Source organism: Hydra vulgaris, chromosome 12, assembly GCF_038396675.1.
Source record: "Hydra vulgaris chromosome 12, alternate assembly HydraT2T_AEP".
Taxonomy (NCBI): Eukaryota; Metazoa; Cnidaria; class Hydrozoa; order Anthoathecata; family Hydridae; genus Hydra; species Hydra vulgaris.
In genome coordinates this window covers 20,895,984-20,919,608 of record NC_088931.1, presented here as the reverse complement: position 1 = coordinate 20,919,608, position 23,625 = coordinate 20,895,984, and the positions used below count along the sequence as shown (strand labels likewise).

Genomic DNA, 23,625 nt, shown 5'->3' with positions numbered 1-23,625 from the left:
TTCTTACCTAAAATACAAATATTTGTAATTGTATTTGCGAATCTAAAATAACGTAATTTGAACTTGTATTTGATCAAATGTATTCGGACCGTTTTCAAGGTTGTAGAAATTAACGATTTAACATGGCTCTCGCAATGACCAGGTCAATGAGGAAATAACTAGTGATTTCAGAAAGTCAATGTTTTTGTTAAAAACTTCCTGTGCACAAGTAACACAGCAGATAAAAGATTTGCAAGAGCCACAAACTATGCAAAGATAAAGACACATAAAACAATGAAGAGTGACAATAGATTTATAATGTTTAAGCAATGAAATTTCTTTTCCTACAGAAAATATTTGTCAGAATAAAACATACTAGGAATTTACTTAGATTATACAAACATAACTTAGTTTTGTATTCATAAATTTGGAAATTTTTATGTTAAGAAAAGGCTGTTTTTTGATTTTTTTTTGTTGCTTCTACATAATTTTAATTAAAGTTTTTTAGAATAGTATATTTGTATCAAACTTTTTTGATTTCGGTGATGCATTAAGTTGATTTTGTCATATTAGAATCAAAATAATTTTTAAAAATTTAATTCAACAAAATTATTTAAATGAACAAATCAAAAATATAAAATAATTTTGCATTTAATTTATAATAATTTGCTACAAATTTACTTATTTTGATTTGACCGAACAATGATTAGAAACCAAAGCAAACTGTTAGAAAATCATTTGCTTAAAACCTTAATGCAGGTTTTAAGTCCTGTTCTCCAAGAACATTTATCCGACGGTGGAATTAGTCACTAAAGTTTATTTAAAAATAGATAAACTATCAAATCATATTACAATAACTCATTAAAATTATTGAATTATTATACTTTATCTGTTATTATTCTTTAAATAGTTTTCACACAGAGATTTTCACACAGAGATTTTCATTGCACAAGCTAACTTTTTCCAAACATTTCTATCAGAAGAAATATTTGAAGATAATGTGGAACAGCGCTTTTTTATAAAGTTCAATACTTTCTCTTCACTTTCACAGCTTGATTTAGCCAAAGTTTGAATAGAATTTTGAAGTAAGTAATAATATGTGGATACGCTACTTGAAGAGCATCCATTATTTGCAGAGCACTCATTACTAGTAGGACTACCATAACTAAAAAAATAATAATAATAATTACAAGAATAAATATTATATAATATATATATGTAAATTATGTTTTACAAATAGAGTGCTCAATGTTCTTAGAGAACAGAGCAATACTAAATTAGTAAAAAACACTTATCTAACCTTTTTCTTTTTTTCTTTTAAATCCCAAATATATTTTAACAGCATAGTCTCTTTTGAATACTTTTTGTGTTTAAACGATTGTTTGTGGTTGGCATAACGTTTTTTCCATTCCCCCTCGGTTAAGCCAATATATTGTATTCAAATTTTAGCTCGAAATTTTGAAAGCCACTTTTTTTAAGGGCATTTTCATAAACGCGTTTAGAGGAGTCAAAAATATTTTCATTAGAAGAGTTTTGGTTTAGCCTATTGATAATTGAAATTGGAATTTGTTTTAGAACTTGAGAGGGATGGTTCGAATTCACATTAATTTACAATAATTCGTCATTAGGCTTTTTGTATGGCTTATAGGAACTTTCTGAGAGGTTAAATGTGACATCAAGAAAATTCACTATTTTTAAATTTATGTTTATTTCAATTTTAGAAGCCAATGTTTTTAAAAACTTTAATAATATCTTTTCTAATTTTATCGAGTTGTGGCCCTGGTTTTTTATGCATCATTATTAAACCGTCGTTGCGATAAAGACCTAACTGATTAATTTGGATTATTTTAGCTAGGATATTTAAAATATATAAACCTACAAATTCGCAAATTTCTGCTCCGTCGTAACTTCCCATTGTTACATCAAAGCATTCGTGGGTGGTTTTTTTCTTCCACGTTTCCTTGTTAAAATAAAGTTTTTCTGTAGTGCTTAATTATACGGATTATGTTCTCAGTAATTTCTAAATGGGATTTTTCAAATTCTATTGTTTTATCTAAAATTTCTGCTGTAATTGAGAGGTAAAAATCAATAATATCAAATTTTATAAATGTGCATTCATTTTTATTGTTAATTTTAGAAAACCAATCTATAACATCAGTGGTATTTTTCTACTGATGTAAACCTAATTTTTTCCGAATAGTTATTAATTTTGTCTAGTTTTATTTTACTAACGTGCCCTAGTTCACTTTTTGAAGGTATTAGTAGCCTACAAGGGAGTTTATTTTGAAAATTTGGTTTGTAATCTTTTAGTGAAACAAACGCTTGCGCTGATGCAACTGATGCAATTTTTTTGGCAATGTTTTGAGCTTCTAAATTAATGGCGTTTTTCAAGTTTTTTTGGTGCTTTTGTATAATTATTAGAAATATTATCGCGCAGTATTTTTTGATGAGTTTCTGGGGTAATTTGGTAAATGCTGCTTGTTTTGTCAGCAAAAACTAAAATATTAGGGTTCAATATTATATTATTAAAGGCCACAACTACGCGTTAGTTAATAAAAAAGAACATTTAAAAGAAAAAAACACTGATTATTGTAATTGTAAACAAAAAATAGATTGCCCTCGAATGAAAAATTCGAATGAAAAATGCCTTTCGAAAAATATAATTTACAAGTGCATTGTCTCCTCACAAAATACCCTGATAAACAATATATTGGCTTAACCGAGGGGGCATGGAAGAAACGTTATACCAACCACAAACAATCGTTTAAACACAAAAAATATTCAAAAGAGACTATGCTGTCAAAATATATTTGGGATTTAAAGGAAAAAAAGAAAAATTTTAATTTACAATGGTCTATTCTAAAATCTGCCCCTGCCTATAATAACATTTCCAAAAAATGAATGCTATGTTTGCAAATGACCAAATTAAACTATCCCCATTCCAAAGAAATTTATTTAATAATTACTTTCTGTAACTTCCCGTTAACCAAAAAAATATAGTAATTAATTTTTTTTTTATAATAATTTATAACTTCCTGTAAAATATTTTTTTCTATAAATTGAATTTGTTTTTTTGTTTTTTTTTTAGATTTAGTAACTCTTCCTAATGATCCAGCAATGGTGAAACTTCAAGTTGAAGAAAAAAGTTAGATAAGTGTTTTTTACTAATTTATATATATATATAATATATATATATATATATATATATATATATATATATATATATATATATATATATATATATATATATATATATATATATATATATATATATATACAGTGCTTCCAGAAAGTATTAGCGCACTCGTAATTTTTTTATTATAGACAACTTCAAATCAGTATAAATTGCAAAGTAATTTTAATTTTGAACTGGTTTTTTTTTTAAAATGAAAGGTAAAACCAATTAAATTTAATTTTAATGTCAAATATTGTCAACCTGCTTGTTTTTTTTATGAGTTAATTAGAAGTTTAATGATTACTCGGAAAAATGTCTGAAATTAAGCGTGCAAAAGTTTTAGCGCACTCATTTAAAATGTATTAGCACACTCGTTTAATTCCTTTGAGAAAAACTTTCTTGGTTAATTTTTGTTAAAAACTCTCTGCTGATTAATAATAGTCAATAAAATATGTAAGAAGAATAAATTGAATTGGCGGAAATATCATTTGAAATACAGTTAGTTAATACTTTAAAATTGCAACAACAAAAATATGGGTTTAAGGAGAATAACAATTGAAACAAAGTAGCAAGTTGTTGGCCTGAACAAAAGTGGTCTTAGCAATCAAGAAATCGGACGTCAACTTGAAAGCAGTGAATGCAGCGTTAGAACAACGCTCAAAAACTATGATGAGTTTGGAACAGTCAAAGACAAAAGTCGCTCTGGTCGTCCCAAAAAAGTCAGGAAGGGACGAAAATAAAGCAATTATGCTCGCTAGACGCAACCCAAACATAAGCATAGCCGAAATTGCCTCAGACCTGAATACAGCGTTGAGTGTACATCAAGTAAGCCGATCAACAATTAACAAGCTTATGAAGAAAAAACATCTCAATTCATACCTTGCAACAAAGAAGCCACTATTAAGTATCAAAGACCGTCTCAAGCGAAGAAAATGGTGCAAAGAGAGAGCTGCATGGACTGTAGAGCAATGGAGAAAGGTTATTTTCTCGGACAAGTCAAATTTTGAACTTTAATTAATCGCAAGAAAAGGGTTGTCGTGAGGAGATACAAAAACGAAATATAATCCTCGTTTTATCATGTCAAGAGTTCAAAGAGGAGGATGTTCAATTAGCATTTGCGGCTGCATTGCTGGATCTAGCAATGGACTGGCGCATCTCTACACTGATCGCCTTAATCAACATCGATATAGAGATATTAGAAGGTTATTTAAAGCCATCAATGGACGTTTTCAAGGCAAACTCCACCTGGCAATTTCAACGCTCCTTGCCACACAGCACGCTCAATAAAGCAATACATGGAAAAAAAATGGTTTAATCTAATGCCTTGGCCCGCTCGCTCACCTGATTTAAATCCTATTGAGAATCTTTGGAGTTGGATGGACTGCAAATTACAAAAAAGCAAGCCCACTAACTTGGTGCAGCTCAAAACGCAGATGCAAGAGTTGTGGAATACCGTGCCACAAGAATTAATCAGAAAACTTATAGATTCTATGCCGCGCAGAGTCTTAGCATGCCTTAAAAAGAAAGGTGGTCACAAAAAATATTAAACTTTCTTACCATCTTTGAAAAACTGTAAGTGCGCTAATACTTTTGCACACTTTTTTAATATTGTTTTTATCACTCTTGTTGTATTTTAATTACGTTCAAGATAATAATAAAGAAATGTCCTTTATATATTTGACAATTAGTATTTCTGCTTTATTTTATGAATAAGTTAAAAAAAAATTATCACTCAGCCTTTTATTGTTTTCAAATTACACTCATTTGAAGTTCCCTTAGGTAAAAAAAATATGAGTGCGCTAATACTTTCTGGAAGCACTGTATACATATATATATATATATATATATATATATATATATATATATATATATATATATATATATATATGTATATATATATATATATATATATATATATATATATATATATATATATATATAGCACACAATTTTTTTTATAAAATTCGCAGATAATAAATCTCTAATGACATCATAAAAACCAAGATTATTATAAAATGTTTAATAATCTTTTGATTTATTTAAAGTGCATTTATTTCAATAAAACGTAAGATGTTACTAAAAAAGGTGTTACACTATTACGGAATAAGGTATCGTGTAAAAAAAAAAAAAGGTGCTGGCGTATAAAGGTGTTGATAATACAAACATGAACACCAATATAAGTTTTTATATGAAATAATTGTTATCGAAATTTTTACATAATTTCGCTGATTTACTTTTGAAGAACTTTTTTTACATAAATATTAGGAACCCTATAAATGTTCAAGGGTTTTGGGACACCTCCTAAAATATTTCTTGTTCAAAAAATTTTAAGATCTGTTATTTTATTATAAAGAACACATTTAGAACTGTTTTTGATGCACCCTAATATATATATATATATATATATATATATATATATATATATATATATATATATATATATATATATATAAATATACATATATATATATAAATATACATATATATATATAAATATACATATATATATATAAATAAATATATATATAAATATATATATATATACATATACATATATATATATATATATATATATATATATATATATATATATATATATATATATATATATATATATATATATATATATATATATATATATATATATTGTGAAATTTTCTTTAAACTTGTAATTTGTAGTACTGCAATGTATATTACTGTGATTTTTTATATTGTCTATTGTTAAAAATTTTAGTTAAACATCTTTTACTTTTAAACAGAAAAGTAAAGTTGTGATATTTTTGTTTTATTTGTAAATATAATTCTTCTTACATAAGTTGTAAGGTGAAACTTGTTGCAAATGCTCTTCAATACAAGAGCCAAAGAATAAAAACTACATTTAAAATACAACCAAAATTTAAGAAACAAAATGTTGTCTGGGTGAAGATCAAAATTTGAGCAAACGACGTCTTACGGACGTCACTAGTTCGCAAAACATCCAGCGAACGTAATGTGCCTGCTGGGAGAATCTTAAAGCAATTGCATCAACAATTTAAATTAATTTATACAAAAGCATAAAACAGCTACAGAGTAAAGTTTATCAAAAAAAAAAAAAATTAAAACAACTTTAACATAGTTTACATGTTGATGTATGGAGTAAGATTGCTGTGATAACGATGAAAAATACTATTTATTAAAAAATACTACTGATGTTATAACTTTATTAAACTAAAAAAAAAAAGTTGTATTATTCCAAGTAAAAAAAAAAAGTAATATTTTCAAAATTGAAACAATTGGTAAACTTCAATTTTAGTTTTTTTTTATTTTTATTTTTGTTACTCCCAACAATGCTTTAATATTCATTATTTTCACAGAAAAGTCAAAGACATTTTTTTATCTCGAATGGAAAGAAAAAAAACTTCCTGATCTGAGATTCCAACAGCTAGAAATACGAATGAAAAATATTATAGATAATTTTAATAGAAAATAATAGAAAAAATAAGGAACAATATCAGCTAGTAACTTTTTATTTTTAAAACAATTTTTCTCTTAACAATGCTGCCGTTATAACTATTGTAGCCATTAAATAAATTGCAACAGAAAACAAAAAGAGTTAAAAAGCTGACAGAAGATTTAAAAACTATAAATTGCATAAAACAGGAAAACACAAAGACAAGAGAAAATTTTAAAGCACCAACGTTTGATGAAAAAACTAGATGAATAAAAAATTTTTGAGCATGAAGAAACAAAAGGATGTAATTTTGCTGAGCGATGAGAAAGATAAAGTTTTTGATTGAGAGGAACAAACATTTCAGTTGAGCAACAACACTGGTAGTATTTGTAGAAAGGGGAAAGAGATAAAACTTTGGGACAATAGGACAGAGGCTCTAGTTTAGTGGGAAGAGCCACTACAGCAACATTTTTAGAGTAGGAATATCAACAATATTGTAATAATTTTCAGCAGTGGACTAACTTCATTAAGTGACTGAAGAGTTCAAAATTGAAAACAAAACTGATTTAATCAACATGTATACTGACCTAACATTTATTCCTCCCATTTATGGTCATTGCAAAAGCTTTCATAGTGAAATCAATAGCAATTGTTTAGTTCAATTTAATTTTTTTAATAACTGGGTTGTGGATACTTGAAATGCTTTGCCTGATGTTGTCAATGCCTCTACTATAGACAGTTTCAAAATAAAACTAGACCAGCAACTATCATAATTACCACAATGAATCATTTTCTGTGGCTGTATTACTGCAGCTAAATGAGCTGGCTTTTTAGCTAATGATGAATTTGCAGTTCATTCTGTGCAACTTTAATTTTGTATATATGTGTACACCGCAATTGTAATATCATTATTATTATTATTTAATTTTGACGCTTTAACAATATCAAAATTCAAACTCTCATAGCTGTTATGATTTTTATTTTTTTAAATCCACACATGATTTCTTTGTCTTTTTTAAAAGAGGTTCTAATTGGTATGGAGTTGCCAGCACTTTAACTGCTTAGTTATCAAAATGGAAAAGCAAAATATAAAAAAATTACCTTTATATCTATATGCAAATAACCAAAATTTATCAACTTGAACTAAATTGACTATTATCAATATTTTTAAATTAAAAACCAAAGAACTAGTCAAATATCTCGAATAAATGCTGTTGCTTACCAAAATTATTTATTAATTAAAAATTTAAGAATTTGTAAATTGTCATTTTGAGAGGAGAACAAAAATGTAATAGCGATAAACAGCTTAGATAAAACAGCTTAGAAAAAAAGGTCACATTGTTTACATAAAAATAAAAAAGATTCAGAATATATAATAAGGCGATCAATGTCTTTATTATATATTTATTATATTTAAGAATGTATAATAAAAATCTTAATTTAATTTGGTTCTTGTGCTTTATAAATAAATATTTTTATGTTTAGCTTTCTTTAAAATTTATAGGATAGTCATACGATTGATGAGAAAAATTGATTTTAAAAACAATTAAAACAAAAACAAATACTAATTTCAAAAAAAATAAATTGATTTTTCTAAAAAATATATCTTACTATGGCATCATTTTTTTGACTGAAACACTTTGAAATTAAACGTGCTTAAATTAATTATAAAGTCTGTAGATTGCTGCGTATATTTTAAATAAAATCACATTAACATGAAGACGGCGACTTTAAACAAAATCACATTAACATGAAAACGGCGAGCTTCAACAAAACTAAAAAGTTAGTTTTTCTTGGTATGCATTTATTATTTTGTTTTAATCAAAATAATTCCGACTAAAGATTTTTTTTAAACATTCTTATTATGAACACAACATATCTTGGCACTTTGGGATCCCTTTAAGCATTTTGGGTCAACAAGCTCAGTGGTACTAGAGCCAAACTATTCAACGTAATGAGTATTAAAGTCACTAATAACAACAAAGAGAAAATAAAGAGAATAGTAATAATAAATTCAATTTGAAATAACATCAAAAAGAATGCAGAAGAAGGAGAATGATTCAGAACATCATAGTGAAAGCACATAAAAGAATAGCCGCATAATTCAAACTTTCACAAATCAAAACATAATTTATTTATGTCTATGCCAACCTATCAGATAAAGATTTTTTTAAATCTAAAACAAGAGTTTTATCTGAAACATGTCTCTTAAAATTTCATGAATTAGTTTGTTTTAAAAAAACATTAAAACTTGGAACACAAATTAATACTTTACAAAAATATTACATGTTCTGCACTGCTTATCATATTGAGAGAATTTAGCACATTTAAAACTAGAAAAATTAAATTGATTATTCAAAAACTTTATGTGTAAAGTGAATCAGCACTTTGGCATTATTTTGAAGGGAGACAGTCTCAGGGAACGAGCTTGCTCACTGCTTATTAGTGATCGACTGAAACAGAAAAAAAGCTGAAACCAAAATAGATCGAAATTTCGGGTACTCAAATTTGGTGCCGAAACCGATACCGAAATTTTGGCTAGTCAAAATTTATTTTATTAGAAAAATTTATTTAAAAAAGCAATTTTACATCTGTTATTTTTTTATACTCATATTATGATAAAATTAATTACAGGTATATCCCAAAGTTGGCAATATAAGCCATGTTTTTCAACCGAAATTTCAGTTTTTACTGAGTTATAAAAAGTACTAAAACTGAAATTTCGGTAACAGTTCAAATTGAAATTTTAACTGAAACCAATTCCGAAACAGAATTTCGATCGATCACTACTGCTTACTCATATTGAGAGTATTTAGCACATTTAAAACCAACAAAATTAAATTTCAAACAAGAAAATGCTTCTATTTTAACCACAAATTGAACTTTCATTATTAAATGACATTTAGCTCTTCTTTCAGCAATAGTAATAGAGGTCAAGTTTAAATAATATTTAAACCAAATATAAAATAGGGCTGGAAACCATAACAATAGCCAATAGAACAAGAACGTAAATAATCTAATCTAAAAAATCTAAAGTCCATTGCTGTGACCCCCAGATAAAAACTGCAAAGAATCTGTACTTATGTGTTGCTTTGGATTGGCTTAGCATTTTTCCTAATAAAACTTTACTAAAAATTAATTTTTCAAAACACTTAGTATGTTTATCATGGTCACAAGTCTTGTAGATTTTTTGTGAAGTCTTGCAAATGTTTATAAAAATGATATTGAAAATAGGTCATTCATTTTTCATAAGACTTTTCTTTTTAAGTTTATGATAGGGTTAAACTTACCGAATCCAAATCTCCATTTAATACTACTATTCTAAGTCAAAATTCAAATTTTAATAAATCAAACAATTTAAATTGCTTTTTGCAACATCTATTTATAAATATTACATAAAAATACCAATTATTTATAGTATGCATTAAAGTTTACAACTTACGACACATTTTTTTTAGTTATACATTTTGGTATAATTACATTATAAATTTTACAAAATTCTAAAAGTTTTATAAGAAAAGGCCAAAGCCTTACTAATTCAATTTAAAACTTTTTTTAAACTAGTATTCATACATTTTAAAATGTAAAAAAACAAACACAATTTTAAATAAAATTAGAACATACTAAATCTGGTAAAAATCTTTTGATAGTTTTCCTTTTCTTTGTATTTAACTTATATTTGATTAAAATTGGGTTTAAAAAAAAAACTTCAGACAGAAACAACAAGAAAGTTAAAGAACTTACAAATCAAATTGTATCTCTGGATTTTCCTCCAATTCCTTTTGCAATTTCTCAGCACAGAATTCCAACATCTTTAAATATTCTTCAAAGAAAACACTATACTCTTTTGCACAATCAGCAAATAAATGAATTGATGGAATTTGTAAAAAATCTCTCCATTCATTTTTCCAAGTAACCACCATTACATCTGAATATATTATATAATTTTTGTACATATATATATATATGCATATATATGTACAAAAATATAATATTTTTGTACATATATATATCTTTAAATAGAGTTGATACCACATCAAAAATTATTTAAAGATGGCTGATATATGAGCAGATAAAATGATTATATTATCAAGATGAACAAAATTATAATCTTTGAAAAAATGTCTCTTATTCACTGCACCCCTTGATCCACTGTACCCCAACTTCCCCTACTTTTATCTTCTTTTAGCATTTTTCTAAAACTTTTATGAAAGTTTTTAATGAATTATAAAAAGTGTTTTATTTCTTTTTGAAGAAAATATTTCTTTGCTAGTAAAAACAATGAAAATTGTATTTGATACCTTTTATAAAATCAAGGACATACTTTGCTACTTTTTCATCTCTCTCTCCAAATACTAATGTCATAATCAAAACATCAATTCCTTTTTTTTGATTAACCATACTAAGCAACTTTTTGTACAGCAGCGAACCATTACATGACCCTAAAATACATTTGAAACATTATTGCCTGAATAAATACACTGAATGTCAAAGGTTATTAGTAACAAGTTAATCAAAAACGAGTTCCAGTTTCACAGTATTATTTAAAAATACAACAGATTATCATTCAAATACATTTAATTAACTAAAAAACAATATCAATAAAGCTTCAAATTAAGAAAGTTGGTAAATATCAAGTGACATCTAATTCAAATGTCTTAATGAATTAATTATAAGATTAAAACAAATAATTACCACTATTTAAAATATTTTTTAAGCATTTCTTTAAAAGTTCAGCATTAGTGTTGAGCTGAATTTTTTCTTTTGTTATGTGTTCTTTATGATGACTTTCAATATCTCGGTTTCTTATTTCTGATTGTGTGTCATATTTTTTGTGTAACATCAATTGCAGTATTTGTAAGGCAGCCTTGAGCTTTGATAAAGAGCCAATATGTTTTTTCATTTCATCAACTTCTGAAAGTTTTAATTGACTAACCAACTCAAGATAAAACTCATTGCTCAAATAAGGATTTTCAAGGAGATACTTGCGTAAAATGTGTGTAGCTCGTTCAAAATCACTGTAAGAAAGCGGAGATAAACCTAACTTTGCATTTACATCACTGCAGGCAACTTCAAGCTGCTGAGTTATTTTTTCAGCTACATTTGGCTTCAATTTTGTCTTCTTATAAACCTATATATAAGAATATAACAAAAAGGATTTTAAGAAAGAAACAAAACAAATAAAATGAACTTTTGATGTAGTAAAAAAAGTATTAAAATTTTTTAACTAAAATTTTAACTAGTTTCATTAAATTTTATTGAGCTTTTTAAATGCAATAAAATAGAACCAACTGCTCATTCAAAATCTGTCATAAATAAATAACTATCAATCAAATGCTCGAGCAAGAGTATTATTTTGTTAATATTATTGTCAGTAATATGTCTCTTGGCTTTGTAGCAATAAAAAATTAATTTTGTTTTAATACATTTTTTATATGCATACTTTTTAATAATATATTTTTTTTTTTTCCCAACATTGCCATTACCGAATCACATATTAGTGAAAGAGCAAACCTAACTAAGCATAGTAAGTGACCAGGCCCCCAGCCCCGGCTTAAAATGAGACTTTGTGCAAGCCTGGCCCCGGCAAAAAATTATAAGATTTAGCAGGGGTTGATAGCTGGGGCTTGAAAAAAATTTATAATACTTTTTGTATTAAAATTTTAAATTTACATTTACTATTATTACATACTGGCATATATTTATACATTTTTAAACTCTAATTTACTATCAACAAGATTGCAAGCAACCACTATTAAGTTATGAGTTACTTTAAAATAAAGGACAGGTTAAAATACTAGAAAATGGTTAACTGAAGACTTTAAAAGTCGCAAGATGTATTAGAAATGAAAACACGAAGATGGGGAAGAGTTAAAAGCCTTTTTTGATGTACTTGCACATCAAAAAAGGCTTTTAACTCTTCCGAATTAATAAAAGTTTTATAGCATGAAGGGAAAGATACAGTAAAAGGATGCAACTTGTTGAATAAGAAGCCAAGTAAGAATGAGTTTTGATTTATCGTAATAGTGATGATAGCTCATTTAAACATTGACCATGATAGTATTTGTAAAAAAAAAAGAAAGAAATACAACCTTAAATTCTTTTCATTATATTTCCTAATTAAAAATTCTTAATCGCAATAATTAAAAACATTTATATATAGGTTCAAATATCATTTTTGTCTGTTTGTTTCTTTTTCATTTTTGCTTTGTGTTCAATTATATTTGAAAATAAGTTTTAAAATTTATTATCTCTATTTTTTTTGTCTTTTTTTGTTTGTTTGTTTGTTTGTTTGTTTTTTGTTTTTGTCTTTTTTTTTTTTGTTTTTTTGTTTTTGTCTTTGTCTGAGAGTACGAAGGTTGTTATTCATCAATATAGGAATGCCAACAAAATTGCAATGTTTTTTTACAGTAAATAAATGAGTTTTGTTGCCTTGAAAAATATAAATCCACAAGCCACTGCAAACCTTAGGTTGTTACAGAAGAGAGATCAGATTAAAAACCAGCGTTTGTTCTAAGCAATCAAAAAGTGAAGATTTTTGTCAATACAAGAGTATAAAGTTGAGTCCGAAGCTAATAGAGGTACTTTAGATATAAAATTTTGATGAAGATAGTTATTGTAGATAAGAAACATTACAAGAGCAAAGATAGAACTTTGTGGTACCCTTAAAGTTACTTGAAATAAAGTGGAGTGTAGGCCTTCAATAATAACTTTAATTCTGCAGTTAAAAAGAAATAATTTAATCTCAAAATCTTTATATAAAGAAACTAATAACAGAGTGAAGACTAATGGTAGGATTGTTGGAGAGATTAAAGTGTTTTCTAGAGTTTTAAAAAAATTAGAACCACTTATTTAGCACTTTTTAAAAGTTTAGCAAAAATTGAAGAGAATACTGGAGAACACTTTTTTAAGACTATGATGGAAATCTTGTCTGGAGCACAAACTGTAGAAGTATTCAATTGAGAACTAACTTTAGAATTAGAAGCCATAGTGATTTTAATGTTTAACAATAGGTTAATCTGTTTAACTGGCAGGAAGGGTGTGGCCATTAGATTCAAGAGTTGAATTAGAGTAAGATTTTTTTGCAAAAAACTCTGCCTTATTCTGTGGAGAAGTAAAAAGTTAGACCCATGAATTAGAGATTATATAATAGACTTACTTTAGTTAATGACACTGTTGAAGACTTACCAAAAGTCTCCAGATCCTAATCTGAGATGATATTATGGGTAAGTAAGAAAACTTGAAGAGAGTGCCTTATATATTGTATGAATGAGGTTTAGTTAAAGAAAGAAAATGCTCTGATTGGTTTAAATGCTTTGATTGGCTTGACTGTGAAGTCCCAGGGCATTGCACTGAAACCTGCCTCCTGTCTTTCAAAAACTCAAGGTCCGCTGGATCCATAGTTTCGTCAAGATCTGATGCTTCTAGCGAAGTATGATCATCAATCAATGACTTGTAGAACTGGATTGTGTTTGGGTGATTGTCAACCAATTCCTTTATGGCGGCTTCCCTCCTTTCTCACTGTTTGCAATATTTTTGAGTGTATATCCTTAATAATATGGGTGCAGAAATGAATCCACATAGTATTTGACTCCAACGCCATTATTAGGTAAATCTTTCTCAAATTCTTCCGTGAAGTTGTGTAAGCACTCTGCAACTTGATGGTCAAACTCTTTAACGTCATTTACACTTCTTTTACAAAGTAAGTAGAGATTTAATATGTCTTTTTGAACTTTATGCATAGTCACTTGTTTTTCAAAAAATCAGAGCATCGCTTATATTCTGCCAGAAACGGTAAAATGTTGTAAATACTATTAAACTCTAACTCATCCGGAATCAAACTTTGAAGATCTGGTGTATTTAGAGTTGCAAGAGCAAGCAGTAAACCAGCCTTTAATCTAAGGATTGACTTGAGCATCATAAAGTTAGAATTCCATCTCGCTACTATTGGCTGAATGATCTTGACTGGTTCTATATTTGCTTCCACGCACGCTTTCTTGATGTCCTGCCAGTCCAATGATCTTTGGTGGGTTCTTTGAGTAAGTCCTTTACATTTCTTAATTATAGCATTAATTCCTTCTGATTTTTCTAAAGCCTTTGTTAAGCAAGTGATGAGCAGATGATCGCCACAGGTTAGATGATCATTGATCTCTTTGCTTTACTTGATTGCTTACTTCATGTTGGCTGCAGCATCAGTAAAATCTTCCCTCTGAAGACCAGGAAATTGAGAAACTATGTGGTCTATTCCTTTTGCAAGCAAAACCCCTGTAGGTCTCCCAATAAAGTTTTAGCAATCCAAAGATAAGATTTTGAATTCAAAGTCTTTGGTAACATAGTGCAATGTAAGGGAGGGACAAATTCTGCATGCTTTTATAAGCGCATGAGAAAACCATGCTAAAACATAATTACTTTCTTCAATAGCATACTTAGTTATTTACTTAAAAGTAACGCTATTGAAAAAAGTAATTATTTTTAGGCATGGTTTTTTTAAAAATCTCTGAAATTAATTGTTTTTTATTTTAAATGTGTTTTTTATAATAAATAAAAAGCATATATTATATATCAATCGCAGAATTATTTGGAAAAAAAAATTGCTGAAGTAATGTGTTCATTTTAAAAAATCTGTGAGAAGAGCTGTGGTCAAGTTGTCAAAACAAAGTATATGGCAGGGCTTGTGATGAAGCGAGCGCGATCGCGCTCCGCTCGTAAAACGCGCCCGTAAACGGTTTTTTCAAACGTTCTAGGCGCGACAAACAACGCTCGTTCAGCTTATAACGAGGGTATAAAATAACGCTCGTCCAATAATTCGGGATTATTTTTTTATTTTCATAAAATATTTAAAAAAGATTTTTTTATAAAAGATATTCTATTATCAAAGCACTGATATAAAAAGCACTTCGTCTTTCTCTTTTGCAGTAACGTAACGAATGAGCAGTTTGAAGTCGTTAATAGTCACTAATTTCAATAATGGAATGTGCACGTGGAAACACAGTGTAAATAAAAAAATGCGCAAATAAAAGAAGAATAGAAAATTAGAAAACCATTATAAGAAAATTAAAACTGCAGAGTATTTTTAATCTTGTGAAAATATCAAGTAAGATTTATTTGATTTATTGTCTCCACACATCGTTTATAATAAAAATAAATATTAATATTAGAGTAATTTTTAAAATTAGTTTTTGTTCATAGTATAGGTTTTTTATTAGCTATTATTTATTTTAACTCAAATTTAAAACGATTCTGTTGTTTAGAATGTTCGCAATCAAGGAGATTCGAAAAGGAAACAAAGTAATGATGTCAACATTTATTAAATGGAAAGTTGAAGAGGTAATAGGCTTTAGAACTGAAATTACCAATGGAACTACATACGTTATTAAAATTTACTGCAAAGTTTGTACAAGAAATAGAGAAGCGGTTGTAAAGGTTTAATAATGTTAAAAGGTTGTAAAGGTTTAATACGACAATGTGCTTTACGGTTTATCGATGGGACGAACTTTGTGTCGATCCATACAATTCAAAGACATTTTGAAACATCTTCTCACCTTACTGCAATAAGGTGTGAGAGCGAAAAACCCTCAAATGCGCTCATTTGAGGGTTTCTCGCTCTGCGTTGCGATGTGTTATGTCAACCGATGGAATACAAAATACAAAAACCTCAAAGGTAATTAATAAATTATTACCTTTGAAATAAAGATTTTTTATTCTTATTTACCAGATTCTAATATCTTAATTTTGAACTGTGCTAAGGCGTCGTTTGTTGCAGGCTTGATCAGGAAGTCGTGTGATCGTACACCATCAATATATTTTGCTTTGATGATTTGGCCATCAAGCATTTACACATTTGTAAATGCTTGATGATGTTTATGTTAAATTTTAATATTTAATTATTTCTAAAATGTGCTGAAAAAATTAAACTACACTAAGAGAAAGTTGAAAAAAATAATAACCTAAAATAATTTGTCAACAAAAGAAAAAAATTAAACCTAAGAAACTTGAGAAGCTTTTTTTTAAACAACAGCGTTCTTTTTTTTTCAAAATTATTTTTTTAATGACGCAGATGAAACTAGCATTTTTAACTAATGACTCTTACATTGAATTAATTAAAGTTCGCTAACTCTTTTTTATTATTCATTCAACTGTAACATTAAAAAAAGTCAAAAGCGATTTCACATTTTTTTTTATGAGAAACCAGTTTATAAGAAACTAGTATTAAGAGCCTCAAAATCTTAAGAAACTTTTAGTACTAAGCAACTTTTCAATGAGAAACTTATTTGATGAATATTTCCTCATTTTTCACCTAAATATCTCATCAACATTACTCGAAGTTAACATTATCTACAATGGAGAACAACAGTTTAAATGAGAATTTAATTTGCACGCGCAATCGAAAATAGAATTCAATTTGATGACAAATAAAAAATAAAAACTTGAAATTAAAGAAACTTTTAGGAAACTTTTAGTACTAGATTTAGAAAAAAGTATCCTTAAAATAAGAAATTTTTTAGTACTAACCGTTTGATTGGTTTCTTATTAAAAAAAAACGTGTACTTAACATTAGTTAAAAATCTCGAACGTTTTTTCCTTTAAAAAAACTAAATGAAATCGATGTTTATAAAATATATTATAGAAAAAGTTTTAAATTATGATTCGATTAAGATTGGTACTGCATAAAGTAAAAGCTTGAGGAAACAGTGTACTTTTGTAATTGCGATATTCTTTTGTTTCTTAGATACAAGCGTCAATATCGTCTTCGTTAAAAGTTTTAAGGGATGACGCGTATATAAGACTTGTAAACTGTGCCTATGAAATGGCTCTTCTGCTAACTATGCCGCACAAAAACTTTACTGTTATTGTAAGTATCGATATGTTGACTATTTTAAATATATTAGATAAAGTATTGAATAGTTGGTTCACATAAAATTAGTTGGTTCGAATGTTTCCAACTTTGTAAATTTTACTAATCTATTGTAAATTTAACTTTAAATCGAAAAATATAATACATCATTTACAAAAAATGTTTAGGTAAACAGCTGTAAGATCAATGGTGTTAAAATAATCAAACGTAACGAAAATGGCGCTAGCGGGCGTGAATTCGTAAAATGCATTGCGATGGTTGTGCGTGAAAAATGTGCCAATATTCTGAAAGAAGCTCAATTCTTTTCAATTTTGTGCGATGCTAGCCAAGCTCGAAAAACAAAGAAAGAAAAAGAGTTAGTTTTGGCAAGAATTGAAAGATGTGGTTCTCCTTTTTATATTGTTTTGGATCTAGTTGATATTGATAGGTTTGTCGGAGGAGAAGCAGACCCCATTGTCAAGGGAATCAATAGCATTTATGAAACCGGGGAGTTTAAACTAGACTCCCATGATTAACAAAAATAACTTAGTCAGTAAAACATCCGATGGTGCAAGTGTAAACTTTAGAAATTATTGCGGTGTCATAGCGCAAATAAAGGCAGATAGGGAATGGCTACTTCCAGTTCATTGCGTCAACCACAGAGTCACTGGCAGTTAAAAAAGTTTTTTTCTGAGATCTCTAAATTAAAAAAAGTTGATGAATTTTACAATACAAATTTTTATCTGTTTCGAAACACGGGGAAAATAAAACAAGAAGTAATAAGTGTATCTGCAGCTTTAGGTAAAGTTTACCGCAAAGTTTGTGGTAAAACGTTGTGGCTTAAAACCATAGTTTATATTTTAGTTTATCATTTTATTTTCCAAGAACTTGGCTCATAGTGAAAACACATTACAAGATTACCTTTCTTACATTATCTATTTTTCTAAGATAAATGTAAACTATTCAATTTTTAAAAATTAAACTAGATTAGATATTATAGGTACTACGCATAAGACTCTACCGAAACTAACAGAAATGAGGTTAGTTGGCCATCATATAAAAGCTTTTAAGAATTTATTGGAGTCCTGGCCAGCTTATATAGTGGCCTACGAGAACTACGTAAATGAACGGAAAAACCCTATAACTTCAAGAGCAAAGGTTCAAGGGTTACTAAAGAAATTCAAATCATATAACTTTCTTTGCACTGTTGCTGTTTATCATGATTTGCTAGAGCTCATTGTGCCAGCATCGAAAGTATTTGAAGCAAATGAACTGTTGCCGCATGATATTCTAGCTACAATCAACCGAACAAATTTAGAACTGGAATTGAAGCTCGAAGAAATCGATACAGATTTAGAATTTTTAGATAGCTATGTATCACGTTACATGGTTATTGAGGGCAAACATAACTTACCTGAAACACTGTCTGGTCAGTTTAGTAAAGCTGGCAACAAACGAAAACACCCCAGTAATAGAAAGTATATAATAGTAAACTTAGATATGACTTTTGTCGACGTAGATCAAGCATTATGCTTAGTCAGAAATATTAGGAGAAAGGTTATACCCAGACTTATAAACACATTAAACAGCAGATTCACAAGCATAAAGGAAGAGTCTGAGATTTATCACGCCATGCGGCTCATCGACCCGCAGAACTGGACTGATAACAAAGAGTTTGGCTTGGAAGAAATAAAGTATTTGTCCACGCATTTTAAAACACCAATAGAACATTCCAATTTTAATGAAAAGTTAGTTTTCCAAGAATGGAAACTATTTTTGATTCATTCAAGAACCAATCTTGAAGCAATGGTATGCAATCGCCAGACAAGAGAAATTTGATGGTCGACGTTCTTGTACAAAAAGTAAAAGTTTCCTAATTAATTAAAAGTTATATCGATTATCTTTGCATTTTCCGGATCAAACTCAAACGTGGAGCGAATGTTTAGCACAGTAACTAGCATATTATCAAATCAACGTTTATCTATGAATCATGACACTCTAAATGATAGCACTATGATATTAGGAAACCATGGAAGCTGATGAAAAGAAGAAATAATCCTGATTAAAAAGCGAGCAAAAGAAATTTATTTGAATGATGATCCAGTTGACTATATGACAACAGCAACAACATTGATTACAAATCAAATTTTTGATGACAATGATGAAATAGACAGTGCTGATGAAGACATGACTGATGAAGTAGCTGCATTCAGTTTCGACGATGTAGGAGAGGAAACACCGTTGACAGCAGTTGAGGCGAAAATCTGGTATTTAATAGTTTTTTAAAAAAAAAATTTTCAAATTATTCTTGTGTTATTTTTTAAGATAAAAAAAACGTAATTTTAAAAAGAAATTTTAGAAAAAAATTAAATAACTTGAATAAAAAAGTATTAGGAAATATAAAAACCATTAACCGTTAATTAAGTTTACAGAGTAACATTTTAAAATACATATATCAAAACAACGAAGCAAAACTAAGTCACTAAATTATACTTCAATACTAAATCAATAAGAAGTTGCGTTTTTGTTTGATATTATTTTTTTATAACATAAATAGTTAAAAATAGAATCGCGATCTGACATTATCGCGAAGAAGATGTTGTTGTATTGATAAGAAGTTTGGAAGTATAGAAATCTATTTCGTTGAAGTAGTTTCATGAGTGTGATACTAATTCAAACATTATTTGACGAAAGAATTATGTAACAAATAAAAAAAGATATAAAAAATAAAAAGCTTTTTATGAGCATCGCCTTCAGCAATTTTCATGATCGCGCTCGCCGACGTTATCTCTAGCGCACATAATCACGCTCAATGAAAACATATTCTAATTTTACGAGCGCAATATAACACGCTTGACTATTTTCTTCATCACAAGCCCTGATATGGTCATATAAGACTTGTGACTGCATGGCTCTTACATTAAGGCTTGCTGGTGGCCATGCCACACTTTTTTCAAAAAAAAAAAAAAAAAAATTTTTTGTGCATTTTTAATAAAATAAAGATAACTTTGAAAATATTGTCTTCAAAAAATTTTCTTTGTTTATATTTGTTTCATTTGGTTTTTGATCATTCGGTATTCAATGATCTTTGTTTTGCTTTATGTCAGAAGATAATGAGCATAACATTGGTTTTGTGTATGAAGTTCAGACAAAAATAGTTAATAATTCAAAAGAAAATCATTATAATATTTCAAAGATTTTGACATTGATGCAGAATGGACATTTTTGCTACAAGTCATAATAAGTCACCATGTGAAGGTATTGGTGACACTGCGAAACGATTAACTGCAAATGCAAGTCTACAAAGCCCCATAAATGACCAGTTATTGAATTGTAATAGAGCGCTTGACTGCTGTGCTGTGAAAAACTGACAAAATTGTGCAGAAAACATTTTCAGCTAAGTAGAACAATTCCTGGATTTAGGAGCTGCCATCAATTTAACCCAGAATCTGTAGATACTATTAGTTTTAAACAAACAAGTGAAAATTTTAATATAACAGGCATGTTTCCTTTTTCTGATATTCAAATTAGCGACAAAAAACAATAACAAAAAACAAATTAACCAAATTTCAATGCATTAAGCATTGAAATTTGGTTAATTTGTTTTTGTAAATATTATATGCTTGATTGGATTGGTATGCGGAAGATGTTATGGTAACATTTATGCACCTGCATGGTCCTTTTAACAAACTTTTGACTATCTAGAGCAAATAGTGCTGGGTTCCAATTACCATCATAATTTGTACCATTGATGCACCTGTAACAACAACTGGATGTATGCATACTTTGACTGTTGATGCATCTAAGCAAATCTTAACACAATCTTGAGACTTTATACTTTTGTATTTTATTTTGTAAATAATTAAATAAAACAGAACAAGTACAAACTAAAAAAATTTTGAAAACAATATTTTCAAAGTTATCTTTACTTTATATAAAAAAAATTTCATCAGGACAAAATGATTGTCCTGATGAATGAAAAATGTTTGTCTGTTAAAATTGTTTCCAGAGCAGAGGATCAGAGGGTCCATGGCCCACTTATTAAAAAATTTTTTTTTTTTTTTTATACAGTAAAGATAACTTTGAAAATATTGTTTTCAAAATTTTTTTAGTTTGTACACAAATGCTGAAAGTTTTAGAGCTCCAGTTCATCTGGAAGGTAGTAAAAAATATAACAAGATTCAATTACAAAAAATTGGGCACTTGCCTCAGTCTCCCTAATGTCTTGGGGCTCTGAAAACAATTTTAACATGCACATTTAAAGACACTACAAAAATGCCAAAATTTTCAAAGCTCCAGCTAGTCTGGAAGGTAGTGAAAAATCAATTCCAATATTCTGCTACAAAAAAGTGACCCACTACTCTCAACCAGAGTTGTTAACAAGGCTAAAAGTAGCAAGGCCAAGACCACATGTTACAAGGCCAAAGCCAAAAGTTACAAGGCCAAGGACAAGGCCAAGAATAAGAGTTTCAACGCCTACACAAAACAATTTCAAGGCCAGAGACCTAAATTTTTGCTTTACGTTAATAAAGTAATCAAGTAAAATAAAGAACGATTAAGTACGTAAAATAAAGAATGAAAACTTTTAATTCTTTAATTTTATGTATTTTATTATAAAGGCCAAGGCCAAAGCAATCAAGGTCAAGGCCAAAAATTTCAAGACCAAGGCCAAGGCCAAAAGTTTCAAGGCCAAGGCCAAAAGTTTTAAGGCCAAGGCCTTAATTTTTGGCCTTAAGTCAAGGCTAAGCTCTATCAACTCTGCTCTCAACTCAGCAAAATCTGAGATGTATGGTCACATGACCTAGGTTATTTAACATGGAATTACCCTTTTTTATGTTTGAAAATATATGCAGACAAACTTTGCTGTTGCAATCACTGATAAGTTTTTTTAATAATTAATATGAAAACAAAATAAATTTGTATTACATTAAACAATGACAACAAATATAAATAATATAATCATGATAGCTATTATATAATTTGAAATAATATATAATAATAATATATAATAATAAAATAAATATAAATAATAAAATAGCATTAACACTAAAAAATGTTAAATAACATGCATAACAAAATGTATAAATACCTGCTCAAAATAATGGGCCCATTTAAATGCTCTTAAAAATGCTTCTTTGTCCCATTTTTGAACAGTTGAGGTCCTAGCCATGCCCAAAATATTGACAAAAAGTTCTATATTCTTATTGAGATCATTCATCTCCTTTATTAATATATTATTCTTAAATCAGATATATATATATATATATATATATATATATATATATATATATATATATATATATATATATATATATATATATATATATATATATATATATATATATATATGTATATATATATGTATATACATATATATATATATGTATATATTTATGTATATATATAAATATATTAATGTATATACATATATTTACATATATATATATATATATATATATATATATATATATATATATATATATAAATTTGTAAAAAACACTTACCTAACTTTTTTCTTCAGGAAGAGTTCCTAATGATCCAGCAATGGTGAAACTTAAAGTTGAAGAAAAAAGTTAGATTAGTGTTTTTTTACTAATTTATTATTGCTCTGTTCTATATGAACATAGAGCACTCTATTTTCAAAATACACTAACTTAATTTATATATAAATATATATCTATACATATATCTATATATATATATATATATACATATATTTATATATATGTATATATATATATATATATATATATATTTATATATATATATATATATATATATATATATATATATATATATATATATATATATATATATATATATATACATATAAGTTTGAGATTGATACAAATAATGATTATTAATAAACAATAGTCACTAAATGCAACAAGAACCATCCTAGTCTGTGAGTAGTTGACTCATAAAGTTCAAATAAATTGAATTCAATCATTGTAAAAAAAAGCAAAGCTGTCAAATTTTAAAGTTTTATTAACATATTAAAAACAAAAAATTATAACTATTAAAACCATTTTATCGAAATAAACAACAACACTCAAATAAAAAGAAAAAACAAACTATTGATACATAGTACCATGTCTATACTGATAGTGTTATGGGTATATTGATATATAGTGTCATGTACATAATAATATGATAAGTTAATTAACAATCTGTATTGATACATACTATCAATTATTTTATCCTGTA

At 27.8% G+C, this 23,625-nt stretch overlaps 1 protein-coding gene across 1 annotated transcript; it reads right to left on the bottom strand.

The window, feature by feature from the left end:
• Positions 1-781: 781 nt before the first annotated feature.
• On the bottom strand, positions 782-22,665 carry LOC100210454 (uncharacterized). The gene is made up of 5 exons (XM_065812516.1): positions 22,508-22,665; positions 11,280-11,715; positions 10,886-11,026; positions 10,329-10,512; positions 782-1,144 (listed from the first exon to the last, which is right to left on the bottom strand). The coding sequence occupies exons 1-5, from the start codon at positions 22,634-22,636 to the stop codon at positions 907-909; spliced, it is 1,128 nt and encodes a 375-aa protein (XP_065668588.1). The 5' UTR covers positions 22,637-22,665; the 3' UTR covers positions 782-906.
• Between the last annotated feature and the right edge of the window lie 960 nt (positions 22,666-23,625).